Source organism: Balaenoptera physalus (genome assembly GCF_965194825.1).
Source record: "Balaenoptera physalus genome assembly, chromosome: 8".
Taxonomy (NCBI): domain Eukaryota; kingdom Metazoa; phylum Chordata; class Mammalia; order Artiodactyla; family Balaenopteridae; genus Balaenoptera; species Balaenoptera physalus.
The window spans coordinates 77,602,460-77,626,082 of NC_138887.1; the positions used below are offsets into that span (position 1 = coordinate 77,602,460).

The window sequence follows — 23,623 nt, forward strand, 5'->3', positions numbered from 1 at the left end:
AAAAATTGAAGTATAGTTGATTTATAGTATTGTGTTAATTTCAGGTGTATAGCACGGTGATTCAGTATTTCTCCAGATAATATTCTGTTATAGGTTATTACAAGATAATGGGTATAATTCCCTGTGCTATACAGGATATTCTTCTTGTTTGTCTATTTTATATATAGTAATTTGTATCTGTTAATCCCATACCCCTGATTTGTCCCTCTCCCCTTTGATAACTACAAGTTTATTTTCTATATCTGTGAGTCTGTTTCTGTTTTGCATATACAAGCATTTGTATTATTTTTAGATTTCACATATAACTGATATATAGTATTTGTCTTCCTTCGACTTATTTCACTTAGCATAATTTTCTCTAGATCCATCCACGTTGCTGTAAATTGCAGTATTTCATTCTTTTTTATGGCTAATATTCCATTGTGTGTGTGTGTGTGTGTGTGTGTATATATATATCGCATATTAATCCAATCATCTGTTGATGGGCACCTGGGTTGCTTCCGTATCTTGGCTATTGTAAATTGTGCTGCTTTGAACACTAAGGTGCATGTATCTTTCAAATTGGTGTTGTAGTTTTTTGTGGATATATACCCAGGAGTGGAATTGCTGGGTCGTATGGTAGTTCTATTGTGAGTTTTTTGTTTTTTGTGTTTTTTCACTGCACATTTTTTATTTATTTATTTATTTTAATTAATTAATTATTTTTGGCTGTGTTGGGTCTTCATTTCTGTGCGAGGGCCTTCTCCAGCTGGGGCAAGCAGGGGCCACTCTTCATCGCGGTGCGCGGGCCTCTCACCACCGCGGCCTCTCCCGTTGCGGAGCACAGGCTCCAGACGCGCAGGCTCAGCAGTTGTGGCTCACGGGCCCAGTTGCTCCGCGGCACGCGGGATCCTCCCAGACCAGGGCTCGAACCCGTGTCCCCTGCATTGGCAGGCAGACTCTCAACCACTGCGCCACCAGGGAAGCCCCTATTGTGAGTTTTTTAAGGAACCTCCATACTGTTTTCCATAGTGGCTGCACCAATTTACATTCCCAGCAACAGTGTACAAGGGTTCCCTTTTTTCTACATCCCCTCCAGCATTATTTGTAGACTTTTTGATGATAGCTTTTCTAACAGGTGTGAAGTGATACCTCATTGTGGTTTTGATTTGCATTTTCTAATAATTAGCGATGTTGAGCACCTTTTCATGTGCCTGTTGGCCATCTGTAAGTCTTCTCTGGAAAAATGTCTATTCAGATCTTCTACCCATTTTTTAATTGGGCTTTTTTTTTTTGATGTTAAATTGTATGAGCTGTTTGTATATTCTGGACATTAACCCCTTGTTGATTGCATCATTTGCAAATATTTTCTCCCATTATGGAGGTTGTCTTTTCATTTTTTCAATGGTTTCCTTTATGGTGCAAAGGCTTTTAAGTTTAATTAGGTCCCATTTGTTTATTTTTGCTTTTATTCCTTTTGCCTTAGGAGACTGACCCAAGAAAAAATATTGCTATGATTGATGTTAAAGAGTGTTCCCCCTATGTTCTCTTCTAGGAACTTTATGGTTTCCAGTCTTACATTTAGGTCTCTAAACCATTTTGAGTTTATTTTTGTATATGATGTGAGGGAATGTTCTCATCTCATTGTTTTACATGTAGCTGACCAGTTTTATCAGCATCACTTGTTGAAGAGATTGTCTTTTCTCCACTGTACTGTATATTACCTCCTTTGTTGTAGATTAATTTACCATAGGTGCATGGGTTTATTTCTGGGCTCTGTATTCTGTTCCACTGATCTATGTGTCTGTTTTTGTGCTGATACCATGCTGTTTTGATTACTGTGGCTTTGTAGTATAGTCTGAAGTCCAGGAGGGTTATGCCTCCAAATTTGTTTTTTTTTCTCAGGATTGCTTTGGCAATTCAGGGTCTATTGTGGTTCCATATAAATTTTAGGATTATTTGTTCTAGTTCTGTGAAAAATATCATGGGTATTTTTACAGGGATTACATTAAATCTGTAGATTGCTTTGGGCAGTATGGCCATTTTAATATTTATTCTTCCAATCCAAGAGCATGGGATATCTTTCCATTTGTTTGAATCACCTTCAATTTCCATCATCAGTGTTCTATAGAGTATAGGTCTTTCACCTCCTTGGTTAAGTTTATTCCTAGGTATTTTATTTTTCTGACATGATTTTAAATGGGATTTCTAAAACTTTCTCTTTCTAATATTTCATCATCAGTGTTACAGAAACACAACAGATTTCTATATATTAATCTTGTATACTTCCACCTTGCTGAATTCATTTATTAGTTGTAATAGTTTTTTGGGGGAGAGTTCAGGGTTTTCTATATAGTATCATGTCATCTGCAAATAGTGACAATTTTACCTCTTCCCTTTCAATTTGGATACCTTTTATTTCTTTTTCTTGTCTGACTGATGTGGCTAGGACTTCCAATGCTATTTTAAATCAAAGTGGTGAGAGTGGACGTCTTTGTCTTATTCCTGAATTTAGCAAAAAGGCTTTCAGCTTTTCACCATTGACTATTATACTGGCTGTGGGTTTGTCATAAATGACCTTTATGATGTTGAAATATGTTCCCTCTATACCCACCCACTTTGATAAGAGTTTTTATCATGAATGGATGTTGAATCTCGTCAAGTGCTTTTCCTGTGTCTATTGAGATGATCATGTGGTTTTTTTTGTCTTTCTTTTCATTAATGTGGTGTATCACTGATTGATTGGCATATGTTGACCCATCCTTGTGTCCTGGAATAAATTCAGTTTATCATGGTGTATGATCCTTTTTATGTATTGTTGGATTTAGTTTGCTAATATTTTGTTGAGGATTTTTGCATTTATATCAAAAACATTGGCCTGTAGTTTTCTTTTTTGTAGTGTCGTTGTCTGGTTTTGATATCAGGGTAATAGTGACCTCCTAGAATGAATTTGGGAGTGTTCCCTCCTCTTCAGTTTTTTGAAATAGTTTAAGAAGGATAGGTATAATTTCTTTATATGTTTGCTAGAATTCCTCTGTGAAGCTGTCTGGTCCTGGACTTTTGTTTGCTGAGAGTTTTGTTGGTTTGGTTTGGTTTGTTTTTGTTTTTATTAGATTCAATTTCACTTCACTTCTAGTGATCAGTCTGTTAAAATTGCCTGTTTCTCCTTGGCTCAGTCTTGGTAGGCTATATGTTTCTAGAAATTTGTCCATTTCTTCTACATTGTCCAATTTGTTAGCATACAAATGTTCATAATATTCTCTTAGGATTTTCTGTATCTCTGTGGTATCAGTTGTTATTTCTCCTTTCATTTCTTATTTTGTTTATTTGGGTCCTCTCTCGTTTCTTCTTGGTGAACCTGGCTAAAGGTTTATCAATTTTGTTTCTCTTTTCAAAAAACCAGCTCTTGGTTTCATTGATCTTTTCTACTTTTTTTTTTAATCTCTATTTTATTTCCTTTCCAATCTTTATTATTTCCTTCCTTCTGCTGACTTTGGGCTTTGTTCTTTTTCTAATTCCCTTAGGTGGTATGTTAGGTTGTTTGAGATTTTTCTTATTCTCTGAGGAAGGTCTGTATCACTATGAACTTTCCTCTTAGAACTGCTTTTGCTGCATCCCAGAGATTCTGGAAAATTGTGTTTTCATTTTCAATTTGTCTTGAGGTATTTTCTGATTTCCTCTTTGAGTTCATCATTGACCCATTGGTTTTTTTAGTAGCATATTGTTTAGCCTCCACATGTTTGTTGTTCTCCCATTTTTCTTTCTGTAGTTGATTTCTAGTTTCATACTATTGTGGTCAGGAAAAATGCTTGATATAATTACTGTCCTCTTAAGTTTGCTGAGGCTTGTTTTGTGACCTAGTATGTGATCTATCCTAGAGAATGTTCCATAGGCACTTTAAAAGAATGTGTATTCAGCTTTTTTTTGGCTGTAGTGTCCTGTAGATATCAGTTAAGTCCAACTGGTCTACTGTGTCATTTAGGACCTCTACTGCCTTATTGATTTTCTATCTGCATGATCTGTCCATTGTTGTAAGTAGGGTGTTAAAGTACCCCACTATTATTGTATTATTGTCAATTTCTCCCTTTATGTCTGTTAGTATTTGCTTTATGTATTTAGGTACTTCTGTATTGGGTGTATATGTTAATGAATATAATATCCTCTTCTTGTATTGATTCCTTTATCATTATATAATGCCCTTCTTTGTCTTTGTTTTAGCCTTTGTTTTAGTCTATTTTGTCTAATATGAGTATTGTTCCCCCTGCTATCTTGTTTCCATGTGCATGAAGTCTTTTTCCATCCCCTCACTTTCACTCTGAACGTGACTTTTGCCCTGAAGTGAGTCTCTTGTAGGCAGCATATTGAAGGGTCTTGCTTTTTTATCCAATAAGCCACCCCTTATCTTTTGATGGGAGCATTTAGTCCGCTGACATTTAAGGTAATTATCAGTATGATCAGTATGTACTTATTGTCATTTTATTCCTTGTTTTCCAGTTGTTTTTGTAGTTCTTCTTTGTCCATTTCTTCGTCTCTCCCATTGTGGTTTGATGTATTTCTTTATAGTATACTTGAGTTCCTTTCTGTTTGGTTTTTGTGTATCTGTTGTAGGCTTTTGATTTGTGATTACCATGGAGTTGATATATGTTGACCCATAATTATATCTACTTGCTTTAAACTGATAATCATTTAAGTTTAAACACATTCTAGAAGATCTACATTTTTTACTTCTGATGTCATAGTTTATATCTCCCTGCTTATCCCTTTACTGTTTATTGTAGTTATAGTCACTTTTACAATTTTTTTTTATTATGATGGTTTTATTAACAAGTATATAATATACTGCATACTGTACATATGAGGACTGTACAAATTTATGTTCAGTTTGACATGACAAAATGTCATTATTGAATTCCATCTTTGTTTTAATCCACATACTGGTTTAAGTGATCTTCAATCCTCAATATATATTTGTCTTTCCTATTGTTATTTTCCCTTTCCTATAGATTCTTCTTTTCCATTTAGAGAAGACTCTTCAACATTTCTTTCAGGGTAGGTTTAGTACTGCTGAATTCTTTCAGTTTTTTGCTTGTCTGAGAAATTCTTCTCTCCTTATATAATCTTCTCTCCTTGATAATCTTGCTGGGTTGAGTATCCTAGGTTGTAGGTTTTTCCCTTTCAGGACTTTGAATATATCATGCCACTCCTTCTAGCCTGCAAGGTTTCTGCAGAGAAATCAGCTGATGGCCTTATGGGGGGGTTCCCTTGTATATGACCCTGTTTTATGCTTGCTGCCTTTAGAATTCTAACTTTTGCCATTTTAATTATGATATGTCTTGGTGTGGGTCTGTTTGGGTTCATCTTGTTTGGGACCCTCTGTGCTTCCTGTACCTGGATATTTGTTTCCTTCTTTAGGTTTGGGAAGTTTTCAGCCATAATTTCTTCAAATACATTTTTGATTCCCTTCTCTCTTCTCCTTCTGGAACCCCTATAATGCAGATGTTGGCACATTTTATATTATCCCATAGATCTCATATGTTGCTTTCATTTTTTTTTTCATTTTCTTTCTGTCTGCTGTACTGATTCGATAATTTCCATTTTTTTATCTTCCAGATCATTTATGTGTTCTTCTGTGTCATTTAGTCTGCTATTCATTGCTTTTAGGGTGCTTTGTATCTCAAATGGAATTATTTTTGATTGGGTCTTCTTTTTATAGTTTTTGTTAAAATGATCTGTGCTTAGATCAACTCTTTCTTCATTCAGTTAGCATTTTTATTACCAACTTTTTGAACTCATTGTTACCTCTGTTTCATTACTTTTTCAGGGGGATTCTCTTGCTCTTTCAATTGGGAATAGTTCCTCTGCTTTTTCATTTTACTTAACTTTCTCTGTCTCAATGAATTTAGGTGAAACAGTTACCTATTGTGGTCTTGAAGGGGTGTTTTTATGTGGGAGTGTCCCTATGTAGACTGTGTGTGCCCAGTGTTTTTGGTGTGAGGATGGGTTTTGATGTGGATGCCAGTCATGTCTTCTTCAGGATATGCTGTCCACTATCACCTTGATGGGATATGCTGGCCACTATCACCTTGATGGGGGTGTGGCTAGAATTGAAAGAGCTAGAGCCTGCACAGGGTGTGATGCAGGACTTCCTCTCTGCTCAGTGGCCATCACACAGGGCAGAGGGCTGCTCCTAAGCTGCTGCAGTGAATGCCCTGAGGTTCGGGCTCAAGCTGGCTCTGTTCCCTTTAAGTGTGTGTTTTTCCTTCTCCCTGCACTGGGGCTTGTGCACTTACAGAGGTCCAATGGCACTGCCTGTGTAGGCAGCTGCAGCTCTGCTCAGATGCAGCCCAAGGTCATGTCTTTTCCCCATTTTGGTCATCCCAGATCTAGTGCAAGGTTGTGGTGTGGAGTGGGTGGGGCTGGAGCATTTGCTCAGCTAGCACTGGGGGTCATGGCATTATGGCTGTGGGAGTTGAAGCAGCTATGCTGCCATCAGACGTCTGGGCTGCTTCTGTAGTGCTGTTTTAGTAAGTGCTAACAGTGGCTGCTGCTGCCTTACCTGGACCACCCCCCAGGTTCCTGGGCCACATCTGCATCCCTAGATCGAGTCTTCTCCCAGGACCTGGCTGCCCTAGATCTAGTGCCAAGCTGTGGTGTGGAATGAGCGGGGCTGGGGTGTTTGCTCAGCTCGGACTGGAGAGTGTGGTGACACCACTATGCTAGGGCAGACCTCGCTTTGCCCTGTCTGGTGGTAAGCAAGCACCCATGCACTCCTCACAACTGGAGTCTAGGCTTCTCCAGCCTGTCTGTCTGTCCTGGCAGTTCTCCAAGCAGCCAATGGGGCTTGTCTCCTCTGTGTAGGACCCCCAGGACTGGGACACCCAGTCTGTGGCTCAACCCACTCACTCCCCAGGGCAAGTATCCACCTGTCTGGTCTTCCTTTCCCTCTTAGTCCCCTCCCATGGGCTCTGTCCTGGCCTGATGCTTTTTTTCCCCATCCTATGTGATTACACAGGAATCTTTCTTGCAGCCTTGGTTGTATAGGCAGAACTCCTGCCAGTTTCGTTAGTTTTCCACAAGACTTGTTCCACATGTAGATGTATTTTTGATGTGTTTGTGGGGGAGGTAAGCTCCACATCCTCTTACTCTGCCATCTTGATGACTTGTTTGATATTCACATATTAATCCTTTCCAGCCACCATCACTCTATGGACTGGGTCTCACTAAGGTCACCAATAGCCTCTATAAACCTGAATTTAAATGACAGTTTTTAGACCTTGTCTTTCCTGACCCTCACAGGCATTTGGCTGTCCTGCCTTCTCCCTCCTCCTTGAAACACCACCTTCCCTTGGTTTGATATTATGCTCTCTGGTTTCTTTCCTACATCTGGCCACTCCATTCTCTGTCTGTCTCCTTTTTTATATCCTCCTCCATGTGACCTCCAAATAATGGATTTCCTCCAGGCTTGGGGCCTGGCCCTCTTCCCCAGAAGAACCTCATCTATCCCTGGCCTCATTCATATGTCAGTGAGCTGGGCCAGACCTCTCCACTGTGGAGCCACTGACCTACTTGACACCTTCGTCTGGACACCTCCCAGGTACCTCAAAGTGGGCACATCTCCCCAGGGTTCCCTAGCTCCATGAATGGTACAACTCTACATCCAGTTGTGCAAGTTAGTAACCTGGGGGTCAACCTTCGTCCTCATCTTCATATTCTATCTATCACAGAGTTCTGTTGTATTCTCTAAATACCCCTAGAATGGGCTCCCTGGAACCTCTCCATATGTTCAGCACCACCGTCCTGATCTGAGCACCCCATCATCTCTTCTCTGGCTCACTGCAGTGTCCTACTGACTGTCCCTTTACATGGCCTCTGGCCTCCTCCAATCCGCTTTCCTAGAGGAGCCAGAGTGGTCTTTTTACAATGCACATCTGATCACATCCCTCTTTGCTTCAAACTGTTCAATGACTTTTCATTACTTTTAGGATAAAGACCAAAATACTTAACATGACCCACAGATATTTTATGGTCTAGTCTCCACCTATCTCCTCTGCCTCCTGTTGCTCCCTCTTCCACACTGTCTGAACCACAGGCCCATCTGCTTCTTGCTGTTCTTCAAGGGCACCATGTTTTTTCCTGCCTCAGAGCCTTTGCACGTGCTATTTCCCCACCTGGAACACTTTCAGCTGATGAACTCCTATTCATCCTTCATGGCTCAGTTTAAATGCCACTTCCTTAGGGAGACCTTCCCTGAAACCTCATCTGTATTAGGTTCCCTTCTTAGCTTTCCCCTTTCTAGCACTCATCATGATTGTGATTAAATAATTACTTGAATGATTTTTTTTCTTAACTGTGTCTTCCTCACTAGAGGGTACACCCATGAGGGCAGGTCCATTTTGTTCACCACTGGATTCTTGGTACCAGCGTAGTGCCTGGCCCACAAGCACTGTGTTGTTCAACAAATGAAGATGCAGTGCTTTCCCTGGGGACTCAGCAGTGACCATGACACAGGCCCTACCCTCAAGGAGCTACAGTCTAGAGGAGACAGCCTCACAGGAACCTATTACAATGGAGTGTGGTAAATACTATAATTTACAATACCAGGTCATTGAACACTGCTAACTTCTGTCTTTGAAGACAGAACTCACTGGACCTCAAGTTCTTTTCGGACAGGGACAAGGCAGAAATAAATGTCAGTACAGATAATGAGTCCAAGGTCATCTGTGGCCCCAGGCAGAGCTGCTCCCTCATCTCCACTCCCCTGCTGGCTCAACCCCTGGACAGGGCCAACACAGCCAGTACCCTCACAGAGCCCAGTCCCAGGGAGTCAGACACCGGGGATGAGCCAGGACTGAAGTAAAGATACTCCTGGGCCAGCACCCGAGCCCTCCTCCTTGTCCTCCTTCCGAGTCCTCCCTGACACCAATGCCTCTTTCAGGCTCTGCATAGCATGCCTTGAAGATCGACACCTGGTCCTACACAAATAGTTCCTTGTGGAGGAACAGCGGTTGTTTGTTGGTAGGTGACAAAGGCCCATTTCAAGCTTGACGGAATTAAAGCAGCTGCATATCCTTCAATCGTCCTAACCAGCCCCTGAGAAGGGTGGAAGCCAGCTGTAGTCCACAGACTGTCCTGCAGCCTGGCCTCCCCTCCTCTCCGCCTCTGCCTGCTGTCCTCAAACAACAGAGTCAGCAGGAAACGGGCTGGTTCTAGGAAAGGATCACAGGCTGAGGGTGGTTGGAGATTAACGTGAACTAAAATCCCATTGCCTCTCCAGTGCCTTGAGGGCTGAGGAGTGGGCTTCGGCCTCGAAGGCGCACATGCCACAGCCTCTCCATCGGTCTGCTTGGAGCTGGGCTCTCTTCTCTAGGACAGTGTTTTCAAATGTTTTTCTGACTGTGACCTCAAATGAGAACATCTTACATTGTGAACCAGCATCTATGTATACGTACACACCCACATCTGAAATGAACATTTCACACTAGGCACAGAGCATTCTGGCTCCGTTTCATTTTTTAAATAATGCTGGTTGCAACCCACCAAACCAATTTTATGATCCACTAACAAATTCTAAAGCGAAATTTAAAAAACGCTCTTCTGGGAGCCAAGGTCAGGGAGGTAGCTGTACCTTGATCTATTGTTTTTGGCTGTGAAATTCTTCTCCCCAGTCATGAAGAAAGGACTGTAGTTAATGAGCAACTACCCCCTGAGCCCGAGGGTTTGGCTTACGGTGAGGCTGCTCCGTGGATCTCAGGGCCCCCAGTGCTAGCATGAACTCCTGTGGTCTCTGTCCTCACGGGGCCCCGGCTTTGTGTCATGGTTCCCATGCAGGTCTGAGCCTCACACTCTGCTGGGCTGTCTCAGGCCAGGCCTGGGGGTCTGGATTCAGGGACACGGGGCCCTCTGTTCTCAGCTCGGTTACATCAGTACTCTGAGGCAGTCAGGGACCTTTCTGCCCAGTTAACTGCTGTTTCCCTAGCACTTAACCCAGTGGTGTAACCATTGTCACTAATGTGACACATAGCCTCCCCCACCCCCGAATATGCCACAGGCCCAGTCCTACCTCGGGGCTGTGTGTCCCGTAGGAGGCACAAGGAATGAAATGGGGCTCAACATTGCAGCAAAGCAGACCACATGCCTTCCTTCTACTAGCATAACAGAAACAGGAAGTTGAAAAAGAGTACAATCAGCTCAAATACAGCCTGGAAGCCCAGAGAAGGAAAAGAACATGCTTCAAACTCCAGGCCAGCACAGCCATCTCTCAGGCTCATGAGTCCCAGAGTGATTAACTTTCAGTGGGAATCCCTTTCCCAGTCTGTCTGCCCCCGTGCAACGCAGGACAGTAGGCAGGACAGGGGGGCTGGGGAGGAGAGCCCTGACTATGGAGTCGTAGTCTGGGCTGAATTCCAGCTGGGCTGAATTCCAGCTTCTCCTCTTAGGTGTGACCTTGGTCTGGGCCTCAGTTTCTACATCTGTAAAATGGAGACAATACTACCTACATTACAGATTGTTGCAAAGATGGGAAATAAATGGACAATGCCCTGCATTGTGCATGGCAACATAGTAAATGGTGCTGAGTAAATAATCATTGTTGTTATCATTACAACAAGTGGTAGATCGGTCTTACCAAATCTCCATTATGCCAGTGTTCTTCTGTAATGCATCTGCCAACTGGGCAATCCCCTTGGCTGTAATCTGGTTCTGGATAAGCCTGAAAGAAGAATATATCTTTTGTATCTTTTGTATCAAGTGATATTGGATTAAATCTACCCACTTCATTAGGGAGTTGGAAGGATATGATGGGATAAGAGACAGGGTCAGGGGAAGAACTGAGTCCCCTTAAACTTTCAATCTTGCTGAGATTGTGTCGATCAGATCCATGAGAATAAAAAGAACATGCTTTAAAATGTTTAATTTTTCTGATGGGCAGAAGACCTAAATAGACATTTCTCCAAAGAAGACATACAGATGGCCAATAGGCACATGAAAAGATGCTCATCATCGCTAATAATTAGAGAAATGCAAGTCAAAACTACAATGAGGTATCACCTCACACCAGTCAGAATGGCCATCATCAAAATGTCTACAAACAATAAATGCTGGAGAGGGTGTGGAGAAAAGGAAACCCTCCTACACTGTCGGTGGGAATGTAAATTGGTACAGCCACTATGGAGAACAGTATGGAGACTCCTTAAAAAACTAAAAACAGAGCTACCATATGATCCAGCAATCCGACTCCTGGGCATATATCCAGAAAAAACCATAATTCAAAAGGATACGTGCACCCCAATATTCACAGCGGCACTATTTACAATAGCCAAGACATAGAAGCAACCTAAATGTCCATCAACAGATGAATGGATAAAGAAGATGTGGTACATATATACAGTGGATTATTAGCCATAAAAAAGAATGAAATCATGCCATTTGCCACAACATGGATGGACCTAGACATTATCATACTAAGCAAATTAAGTCATTAAGAGAGAGACAAATACCATATGATATCACTTATATGTGAAATCTGAAATACGACACAAATGAACATATCTACGAAACAAAAACAGACTCACAAATAAAACAGACTTGTGGTTGCCAAGGGGGAGGGAAGGTTTGGGATTAGCAGATGCAAATTATTATATATAGGATAAACAACAAGGTCCTACTGTATAGCACAGGGGACTGTATTCAAAATCCTGTGATAAAACATAATGGAAAAGAATATGAAAAAGAATATATATATGTATAACTGAGTTACTTTCCTGTACAGCAGAAATTAAATACAACACTGTAAATCAACTATACTTCAGTAAAATTTTTTTAAATGTTTAACTTTTCTGTGTATTTTTATAGTGAGCATAATATATCTGTATATTCATATGTAGGTAATTTAATACATGAACATATATGTATGCATGTGTGCTTGACATTTTTCACTGCAGGGTTGCCCAATCAAAAATGTTTGGAGACTACCAGTCTGAACAACAAATTCTAAGGAACACATCTGGGGAACAGGCAGTCTGACGTCTCCTTCCAGATGGCTGGAGAAAGGCAAGGCAGTTTTTAAAGTTAAGTATTTTTTAAAGAGCTGGCCATTCTCTTCTTTGGGGGAAACAAAGGCTTCCAAGATGGTACCATGTCCTCTCCAACATCTGAGAGGGAGGGAGGAAGAACAGTTCTGCTGCTACTCATGGGTCCCAGTGGAAAAGCATCAATAATGGGACCTCTAAGAGTATACCCCATTATGTTGGGTAGCATTGATTCTAATGAAACAAAGATTTCAGATACAGCTGGGAAGCCTGGGCAATTCCCAAATTGCTCCCCTGGGAAGCCATGCTTCTAACCCACCCAGGAAAGAGCAGCACAAGTCAGTGATATGTCCATGCTTCATCACAGGTTCACTCCTCACCCCCCAGCTATTTGTAGCATAAGGCTACTACTGAACTTGACCTTTAGAAATTCTGGGCACTGGGCTTCCCCGGTGGCGCAGTGGTTGAGAGTCTGCCTGCTAATGCAGGGGGCACAGGTTCGTGCCCTGGTCTGGGAAGATCCCACATGCCGCGGAGCAGCTGGGCCCGTGAGCCACAACTACTGAGCCTGCGCGTCTGGAGCCTGTGCTCCGCAACAAGAGAGGCCGCGATAGTGAGAGGCCCGCGCACCGCGATGAAGAGTGGCCCCCACTTGCCACAACTAGAGAAAGCCCTCGCACAGAAACAAAGACCCAACACAGCCATAAATAAATAAAAATAATTTTAAATAAAAAAAAAAAAGAAATTCTGGGCACTGATCCAAGAAGGTAGCTGTGTACCAGGAAGATAATGACCTATATTACTGTGACTAATGAGATTACAGAAATTAAGCCAGTCCCTTAAGGAGGCAGTATAGCATGTGGTTAAAAGCTCTCCCCATATACATGCACCCACTCCCCACTTCTCAACTTGCAGATCCTTGAAGAAATAAACTTAAGCTTTCTATTCCTCGGCTGCCTGATCTATAAAATGGGAATAACTATAAGAGAACCCCACTACCCTGGGTGTGTGAGGTTTCAATAGGAGGATGTGTATGAAGTAGTTCTCATCATTTCTACCATGGCGCCCAGGGGAAGGGAGCTCTTGTCACCATTCCTGCCCAAGCACACAGGACTCGGTGGCTCTGCTGCAGCCAGGACCCAGTGATCCCCACCCCATCTCTCAAAGACTGGGGCCCCTGGGCTGAGTGGCAGAGGTGAGACCTTCTGGTAAGCACAACCACAGTGTGACTTGGACATTTTTGCAAAAGGAGCAAAAATAGAACCTGAAAGTGGGCATTGAGTTCTGCATTCAGTTAAATTCTGCTATTTCCTAATCACCCCTTCCACAGTTGCGACCACTGGCACCACCTACACCTTGCTGGGGGAAGGTGAGCTGCCTGAAGCCTAGACCGGGCAAGAGGCTGGGTAGGAGGAGAAGTAAAAAGCCTGGTAGTGCTCAGGCACATATGCCCACTGGCTACCTTCACTGCAGCCAGTGTAGTCTGTGCTGGCACAAAGAGCTAAGACTCACTCTCTAGCCCTGTTCTAGCTCTGTTCTCGTGGAGGGGCTGGCCTGACACCTAGGGAAGGGCATAAAAGAAAGTCTACAGGTCAGAAAGAAAAGGAATAAAACAAAACAAAACAAAAAAAAACAGATGTAATAGTAGCACACTCTGGGTTTTTTTGTTTTTACAGAAATTGACATGGTGATCTAAAATTCACATGGAAATGCAAGGGACCCAGAATAGTCAAAACAATATTGAGAAAGAAGAACAAAGTTGGAAGACTCACATCTCCTGGTTTCAAAACTTATTACGAAGTTACAATAATCAGGACAGTGTGGTCCTGGCATGATGATAAACATACGGCTTGATGAACTAGAATAGAAGGTCCAGAAATAAACTCACACATTTATGGTCAACTGATTTTTGACAAAAGTGTCAGGGCCATTCAAAATGGAAAGAGACTTTTCAACACGTGGTGCTAGGACAACTGGATATCTACATGCAATAAAATGAAGCTGGACCCCTAACACCTCATACCATACACAGAAATGAACTCCAAATGGATCAAAGACCTAAATGTAAGAGCAAAACTATAACACTTAAAGGAAATCTTTGTGACCTTGGATTAGCCAATGATTTCTTAGTAAGATACCTAAAGCACAAGCAACTAAACAAAAAATAGATAAATTGGACTTTATCAAAATTAAATACTTTGGTGCTTCAAAGGTCACTCTCAAGAAAGTGAAAAACCTCACAGAAAGAGAGGAAATATTTGCAAATTGTGTATCTAGTAAATGTCTAGCACCCAGAATATATAAAGAACTCTAACAACACAGCAGTAAAAAGGCATATAACCCAATTTACAAATGGACAAAGGATGTCGAGACAGTTCTCTAAAGATATACACAAATGACCAATAGGCACATGAAAAGACACCCAACACTGTTAGCGGTCAGGGAAATGCATCAAAACCATGATGAGATACCACTTCACACCCAGTAGGATGGCATTACCCAAAAAGATAGACAACAGCCAAGTGCTGGTGAGGATGTGGAGAAATGGGGACCTTCATACCTGACTGGTGGAAATGTAAATAGCACAACCACTTTGAAAAACAGTTTGGCATTTAACACAGAGTGACCATATGACCCAGAAATTCTATTCCTAAGTATATACCCAAGAGAAATGAAAACATATGTTCACAAACAAGTGCGCAAATGTTCACAGTAGCATTATTCATAATAGTCATAAAGTATAAACGACCCAAATGTCCACCAACTGAAGAATGGACAAACAAAACATGGACTGTCCATACAATGGAGTATCATTCAGCCATAAAAAGCAATGGAGTACTGATATATGCTGCAATGTAGATGAACCTTGAAAACTTATGCTAGTGAAAGAACATAGAAACAAAAGGTCATATATTGTATGACTGCATTTCTATGAAATGCCCAGAATAGGCAAATCCATAGAGACTGGAAGTAGATTAGCAGGTGCCAGGGACTAAGGGAGGAGAAGGATGGGGAGTGATCACTTAACGCGTACAGGTTTCTGGCGAGTAGGGGAGGTAGGTAGTTTTGTAAAATGTTCTAGAATTATAGTGGTGATGGTTGCACAATCTTATAAGTATGCTAAAAACCACTGAACTGTATACTTCAAAAGCGTGACTTTATGATATGTGAAACTTAAAAAATATTTCAAAAGATATATCTCAAAAATATTTTTTTTTTAAAAAGCACAGTGTTGAATCTGAATTACCATAAATGTTTCAACGTCTGGTTGACTTTCAACATCTCTGCCAAGCTCTCTGCCACTTCATCATCAAGTTCATTTTTGGTGAGCCTGGAAAAGAAAGGAAGTGTCGACTCAGGGCAGCCCTACCTGGCACCCACTCTCCACTGAGTTCACAGAAGCGGGATCCCAGCCCAGGCGTCTCCAGCTTATGCTGCTAATCACTTGCTGAGAACCCAGCAAACAGGCAGGCTCCAAGCCAGCCTCTGAGCCCCGCAGACAATAAACGGAGGTTCATTTCTAGTGCAAACCCTTCACCCAAGCTCCTACTTCTTAGCCCGGCTGCTGCGGGGGGAGCCCAGACTCCCTCCCCATCCTTGCTGAGCCCTCAGATCTCTCAGAAGACGGGCCCACAGAAAGCGAGGGGCCAGTGCCTGCTTCTCGGGTCTCCTCCAGCCGTTAAGATCCCTTGAACAACACGGACAGTGTGTTACTAAACTCAGTCAGATGAAGACCTAGAAAAGCCTGCCGACTGCGCATTGAAATGTGTTCATCACTTTGCTCCGAGGCCAGTTATGAAGGACCCGAGTTCTGTGACTGAAAGTTCAGGAAGTCTCTCAGTTGTTCGTAAAAGCAGGAAGTGGTCTGGATAAAGCACAGAGGGCTAGAAGCTCCTGGTTGTAAAGAGGATTAAACCCTGTTGTGCCAGTGGATGAAAGAATAAATAAGGAAGGAGAAAGGAATATAAAGAACATTTAAAAAATCATTCCTTGAAGGGCAATTTGGTAGTGTCTATCCACATTTTAAAAGTGTTTCACTTTGGGCCAACAATTCGACGTCTAGAAATCCACCTTATGGTGTGCAAAGACATTACACACAGGTTCTATACATGCAGTATTGGTTGCAGTCTTTTCGGTCATAATGTAAGATGTGAACAAATTTCAGTATCAGTAGAGGTAGCCAGCAAAATACATTGTGAGTGTACATTCAAGGGACACTGTGCAACCTTTAGAGAGAATGAGATAGGATGAAGAAAGAGGCAGAAGAGCATGGGGCTCAAGATGCTTTGAGCCAGACATGCCAGCTGGGAATGGCTTACTAGCAGGACGACCACAGCACGTGGTTGAACTTCTCTGGGCCTGAGTTTTCTCACCAGCAAATGTGAACAGTAATGGTACAGCCCTCATAACACAGTTGTGAGAATGAGTTAATACATGGAAAAGGCTGAGAACAATGTGTGATGTACGGTGAGTCCTCAAGAGATGCTGGGGACTGACATTATTATTATCCACCTAGACCTGTGGTTCTCAACTGGGGTGACTTCCCCTCCAGGGGACACTTGCCAATGTCTGGAGACAATTTCGACTGTCACAATTAGGGGTCACTACTGCTATCTAATGGGTAGAGGCCAGGGATTCTGCTAAACATCTTACAATGCACAGGACAGCCTCTCAACAAAAAAGAATTATTTGGACCAAAATGTCAACAGTGTTGAGATTGAGAAACCCTGACATAAAAGGACATGTCAAATATGTACAATATATGGTTGAGATATTTTTTATTTTTTAGTCACTTGCTAAATGCTATTCAGTTTCATAAGAAGAGTGATATTTATTTGAATATACATTCAAATGCTAGAAATAAAAGATTATATTTAGAAAGCATGAGGGAGGAGGTTCTTTCACTTCCTACTTTCCCGACTTCAGTGTCTTATATTTTTTTCAAAAAAGCATGTATTACTTTTCAAAATCTTTTAAAAGATTTTTTGAGGGGAAAAGGAAAATGCACTTACTGGCCAGCAGGTCTAGTATCCGAATTCTCATAATGACGACATTTTCATTAACTTATTTAGCCAATATCTCATGAGGAGGATACAGAGACATGTAATATAACTTCCTTTCCCGGAAGCAATTTATGATACAGGCAAGTAAATAAATAAAAATACGGTAAATGACCAAAAAAAGGAACAACCAAAAGAAAGAAAAAATGCATCACTTTCAGAAGGTAACATACAGTTAACTAGTGGCCCTGGAGTGCAGAGAGGGGGCAAGGGCTGTGGGCTTCCCGTGACAGGTGACAGGTGAGCTGGAGCATGAAGGCCAAGTCCTGATGTGACTACCTGGGGACGGAGGAGGCTGCACGGGGGGTAGGCAGTTTAAGAGGAAGAAGGGAGAAAGTTTTGAGACAAGTGCATGAAAGTTGGACTCCTCAAGGCATATCTGAGGGTGTTCCGAGGATATCCTGACAGAATAGCTAGCCTTCTGGTTTTCCTGAGGCCTAGGGTGGGCAAAGAAGGCTAAGGTCTCAAACTCATGTTCCTGGGACCCATTCCACCCATTCTGTACTTGTTTGTGCTTCTGGGAATGGCTATTTTCTTCTCTAGGAGGAAATGAATTATAAACCTTCCTTTGAGGAAAGGCAGTCTTTCAGTTAAGATTCCAGGCTGTGCACAGTCTGGAAAAATCCCTGAGACCCAACCGTTCAAAATGACTCTGGTTATTACCAGAATATTCTCAGAGACGCATTCTGCTGCAGGGCGCGCGCGAGGCTCCTTCCTCCTTCTGTAGAAATGCCATTGAATGCGAGACTAGGAAGGAAAAACAATTTGGGGTAGGTTATTAAAAACACGTCTACATTTGGCTTTGGTTTCAGCAACTAAAACGGCTGGCAAGACTCCACCTGGAGGTGGTTCCTGCCTGAGCTGACTTGAAGCAGGAAGCGTAAGTGCCGGCCTCGCCAGCAGCCACTCAGGCTTTGCTACTCCAGAGCCCAGGACGAGGACAATCACGAGACTGCTCGAGGAGACGCCAGACAGGAAACGGGACATGGCAAGACCTGGTCACACGGGCTGAGGAGGCCTGGCGAGCTCTGCTTCGGCGGCTGACACCTTACAGGCGCCTGTCAGTGAGGCCTGGAGAAGTTTCCTCTGTTCTTGTAAGGAAGGAACTCTGCTACTGCCCCCACCGTATTAAACCCTTTGTCAGTGACAGGAAGGACACGGGCAACCAGGAGACCCCCGAGTCTCAGAGATTTGGCCAGAGGCCTAAAGGAGGGCCAGGGAGGACCAAGTCTTGTTTACAGAGGTGAAGGGTCCCCTCTTGTCCCAGCACCATCCTGAGAAATGAGGAAGGGGCAGGAATCTGTGGCCCAGTGTCTCTTTCAGTTTTGTCTGGACTGAAGAATTCCTCCCCAACCCCCAAGGGGCACGGGAAGACTGCAGAGGGGCTGGCAATGTCTAGTCTTGATCTGACTGTTGTGTGCACATGTCACAACACGGAGCTGAAAACTTAAGCATAATATACTGAACTGTATGCCTCTTCTATGTCGATAAAAACGTTTTTAAAGAGAAAAAGAAAAACCACACACACAAATACCTTCCCTGTTAGGAATGCCAGCCACCCTCTTTCCCTTGGCTCCTCCTCTGGTAAAACAAGAGGAACACGGAATGACCAGGTTGGCCCTGAAGACAGCAGGTCTCAGAAGGCAGCAGTTACCTCAAGTTAGTCAAGCTGGGGTGGTTCCTCAGAGCCTCTGCGAAGGCCGTTGCTCCTTCATCACCGATTTGATTGCCCCACATCCTGAGGGCAGAGGCAAGACAGTGAAAGTTACCTCATGCTCATCCCTTATTTTCTGCTCATAGCCATGGCATGTATACTCAACAGGCAGATGTTTCTGCTCCATCCCTGGCGCTGTGGCCTGGAGATGAATCCCTCCACCAGCCCCTTAGTGAGCTGCTCGGGAGGAAAAAAAGCAGTAGAAGGCTTGTGAACAGAAGTCAAATCAGACAGCTGCACAATTAGAAACCAAGTCTCACCCCTGAGCTTTTGGAGAGCAGTCAGTCAGAGCCTGAGCTCACAACTATCCCTGAAATGTCACCTGAAAGATATACAGGTTGGCAGCAGCTTGAAAGGAAGGCCTGTAGCAGTGCCAGACTCCCAATATCCATTTGACCCTGTGCAGGGGTGCCGGACATTCTTGAAGACATAGTCGGTCTTGCATGAAGCAAAGATCAGAAAGCACACTGAGAAAACTTATCAGCAATTTCCCTGGTATGTAAAGAGGAGGTGACCAAACCATGCTGTTCAGATTGTTGCAGTTTTGGTGGGGAGGTGCAATGACAAGCCGTATTCTCTCCCCCACAGTAGAAAGCCTTAGAGCATCTGGCTAAATCACGGGTCTGCATGGTAAGACGTTGGGCTCCCATCCTGGCCCTGCCCCCCACCACCTGTGCATGCTTGGGTAATGCATAGTCTCTGAGGTCTTAGTCTCCTCATCTGTAAAGCAGGAATAAGAAGAGCATTTCCTCATAGAGTTGTTGTGAGGATTAAGTGAGTTAATATATGCGAAGCACTCCAAGCAGTGCTGAGCCTATAATAAGAGTCAGCTATTCCTAAAAGGCTGAGGGTCACTGTCTACAGAAAGCAAGTCTGCCAGGCCCACCACAGAACTGGGGCTGCCTCAGCTACACGCTCTCACCAGGCAAGCGGCCTGCTGACATCCCTGCCGGTATGGCTTCTAAAACCCCAGAATGAGAGTTTGCAGCATTTTGCATAAAAAGTGTGTGTACTAGATACAGCTGCATGGTATCAAACTTTTAATAAAGTGGAAAACTACTCATGACATGAGATTAAGTGAAAAAAAGGTAGAATAAAATTCTGTACAGATAGTTTGATGTCTACCATATTAAAAAAATAGTATAGAGAGAACATACACTGCATGAGAGAGAGCAAGAAAGCTTAGCTGACCTCAAGTGTTGACAATAATTATTTCTGAGAAGATGATCTCCATTATACTGTTCATATTTTCCAGAGTTTACAAATAAAATTATCTGTTTCTTTTAGAATCAGAGAAAAAATTATAACTATATGAAAAGCTGTAGTCTCCTAAATCAAAACCATAATGAAATATCACCTCACACCCATATGGATGGTTACTACCAAAACACCAGAAAATAACAAGTTGTTGGTAAGGATGTGGAGAAATTGGAACCCCTGTGCACTGTTAGTAGGAATGTAAAATGGTATAGCTGCTGTAAAAAACAATATGGTGGTTCCTCAAAAAATTAAAAATAGAATTACCATGTGATCCAGCAATTCCACTTCTGGGTATATACCCAAAAGGATTTAAATCAGGGTCTCAAAGAGATATATGTACACCTATGTACACAGCAGCATTATTCACAAGAGCTAAAAGGTGGAAACAATCCAAGTGTCCATTGACAGATGAATGGATAAACAACTGTGGTATATATATAGAATGGTCTATTACACCGCCTTAAAAAGGAAGGAAAGTGTGACACATGCTACAACATGGATAAACCGTGAGGACATCATGCTGAGTAAAAGAAGCCAGCCACAAAAGAAGACAAATACTGTATGACTCCACTTACATGACTCCCTACAGTAGTCAAATTCACAGGAACAGAGGGTACTATAGAAAGGTGGTTGCCAGGGCTGAGGGGAGGGGAGAATGAGTTTCTGTTTTGCAAGATAAAGAGTTCTGGAGATGGATAATGGTGATGGTTGCACAACTATATGAATGTGGTTGCACAACTATACGAATGTACTTAATGCCACTGAACTGTACACTTAAAAGGTTAAGATGGTAACTTTTATGTTATGTGTATTTTCAATAAAAAATTGAATTAAAAAAGCCTCCAGAGACAAGGTGGCAGAGTAGAAGGATGTGAGCTCACCTCTTTTTATGAAAACACCAAAATTACAACTAAATGATGAACAACCATTGACAAAAAAAATGCTGGAACCTACCAAACAAGATGTCCTACATCCAAAGACAAAGAAGAACCCACAACAAGAGAGTTTGAGGGGTGCAATCGTGATAAAATCAAATCCCATACCCGCCAAGTGGGCAACCCACAAACTGGAAAACTATCACAGAAGTTCTCCCACAGGACTGAAAGTTCTGAGCTTCACATCAGGCTCCCCAGCCTGCGAGTCTGGCAATGGGAGGAGGAAGAGGACCAGAGAATCTGCCTTTGAAGGCCAGCGGGATTTGATCACAGGAATTCCACAGGACTGGGGGAAACAGAAACTCCACTCTTGGAGGGCGCACATAAGGTCTTGTGCACACCAGGACCCAGGGAAAAAAGCAGTGACCTCACCTAAGAGCCTAGGCCAGACCTATCTGCTGGTGTTGGAGGGTTTCCTGCGAAGGCAGGGGGCGGCTGTAGCTCACTGTGGGGACAAAGACACTGGTGGCGGTAGTTCTCGGGAGTACTCATTGGTGTGAGCCCTCCTGGAGGATGCCATATTTTCACCAAGACCTGGCCCCACCCAATAGCTTGTAGGCTCCAGTGCTGGGTCACCTCAGGCCAACCAAGTGGGAACACAGCCCCACCCATCAGCAGACAGGCGGCTTAAAGTCTTCCTGACCACACAACTGCCCGCTAAACACACCCCCTGACACAGCCCTGCGCATCAGAGGGACAAGACTCAGCTCCACCCACCAGTGGGCAGGAACCAGTCCCTCCCACCAGGAAGCCTGCACAAGCCTCTTAGACCAGCCTCATCCACCAGGGGGCAGACAGCAGAAGCAACAAGAACTACAACCCTGCAGACTGTGGAACGGAAACCGTGGTCACAGAAAGTTAGACAAAATGAGACAGCAGAGGAATATTTCGCAGATGAAGGAAAAAGATAAAACCTCAGAAGAACAACTAAGTGAAATGGAGATAGGCAATCTACCCAGGAAAGAATTCAGAGTAATGATAAGAAAGATGATCCAAGATCTCTGAAAAAGAATGGAGGCACAGATTGAGAAGATACAAGAAATGTTTAACAAAGACCTAGAAGAACTAAAGAACAAACAGACAAACAATAAAATAAATGAAATAAAAAATACAGTAGGGGAGAGAGAGAAGATGGCGGAAGAGTAAGACGCGGAGATCACCTTCCTCCCCACAGATACATCAGAAATACATCTACACGTGGAACTGCTCCTATAGAACACCCATTGAATGGTGGCAGAAGACCTCAGACCTCCCAAAAGGCAAGAAACTCCCCACGTACCTGGGTAGGGCAAAAGAAAAAAGAAAAAACAGAGACAAAAGAATAGGGACAGGACGTGCACCAGTGGGAGGGAGCTGTGAAGGAGGAAAGGTTTCCACACACTAGGAAGCCCTTCGCGGGGGGGACACTGTGGGCGGTGGAGGGGAGAAGCTTCGGAGCCATGGAGGAGAGCGCAGCAACGGGTGCGGAGGGCAAAGCGGAGAGATTCCTGCACAGAGGATCAGTGTCAATCAGCACTCACCAGCACGAGAGGCTTGTCTGCTCACCCGCCGGGGCGGGCGGGGGCTGGGACCTGAGGCTCGGGCTTCAGTGGGATCCCAGGGAGAGGACTGGGGTTGGCGGCGTGAACATAGCCTGAAGGGGTTAGTGCACCACAGCTAGCCGGGAGGGACTCCGGGAAAAGGTCTGGAGCTGCCGAAGAGGCAAGAGACTTTTTCTTGCCTCTTTGTTTCCTGGTGCCCGAGGAGAGGAGGAGAGGGGATTCAGAGTGCCGCCTAAACGAGCTCCAGAGACGGGCGCAAGCCGCGGCTATCAGCGCGGACCCCAGAGACGGACATGAGACACTAAGGCTGCTGCTGCTGCCACCAAGAAGCCTCTGTGCGAGCACAGGTCACTGTCCACACCGCCCCTCCCGGTAGCCTGTGCAGCCCGCCACCGCCAGGGGCCCGTGATCCAGGGACAACTTCCCCGGGAGAACACACAGAGCACCTCAGGCTGCTTCAACATCACGCCGGCCTCTGCCGCCGCAGGCTCGCCCTGCATCCGTACCCCTCCCTGCCCCCGGCCTGAGTGAGCCAGAGCCCCCAAATCAGCTGCTCCTTTAACCCCGTCCTGTCTGAGCGAAGAACAGACGCCCTCAGGCGACCTACACGCAGAGGCAGGGCCAAATCCAAAGCTGAACCCCGGGAGCTGTGCTGACAGAGAAGAGAAAGGGAAATTTCTCCCAGCAGCCTCAGAAGCAGCGGATTAAAGCTCCACAATCAACTTGATGTACCCTGCATCTGTGGAATACCTGAATAGACGACAATCATCCCAAACAGAGGAGGTGGACTTTGGGAGCAAGATATATTTTTTCCCCTTTTCCTCTTTTTGTGAGTGTGTATGTGTATGCTTCTGTGTGAGATTTTGTCTGTATAGCTTTGCTTTCACCATTTGTCCTAGGGTTCTGTCCATCCGTTTTTTGTTTTCTTTTTACTTAAAAAATTTTTTTTTCTTCATAAGTATTTTTTATTCTTTATTTTAATAACTTTATTTTATCTTACTTTATTTTATTTTATTTTATCCTCTTTCTATCTTCTTTCTGTTTTTTCTCCCTTTTATTCTGAGCCGTGTGGATGAAAGGCTCTTGGGGCTCCAGCCAGGCATCAGGG

The 23,623-nt window shown here is 43.5% G+C and overlaps 1 protein-coding gene across 3 annotated transcripts in view; it reads right to left on the bottom strand.

The window, feature by feature from the left end:
* NOD1 (nucleotide binding oligomerization domain containing 1) overlaps positions 1-23,623 on the bottom strand; it is a 143,074-nt gene that overhangs the window by 43,007 nt on the left and 76,444 nt on the right. For all 3 annotated transcript variants that reach the window (XM_082471737.1, XM_082471736.1, XM_082471738.1), the window contains 4 exons: positions 18,720-18,803; positions 17,729-17,812; positions 15,253-15,336; positions 10,604-10,687 (listed from right to left, as the gene is read on the bottom strand). In XM_082471737.1, coding sequence (XP_082327863.1) covers positions 10,604-10,687; positions 15,253-15,336; positions 17,729-17,812; positions 18,720-18,803 — 336 coding nt within the window. The remainder of the gene's footprint in view (positions 1-10,603; positions 10,688-15,252; positions 15,337-17,728; positions 17,813-18,719; positions 18,804-23,623) is intronic.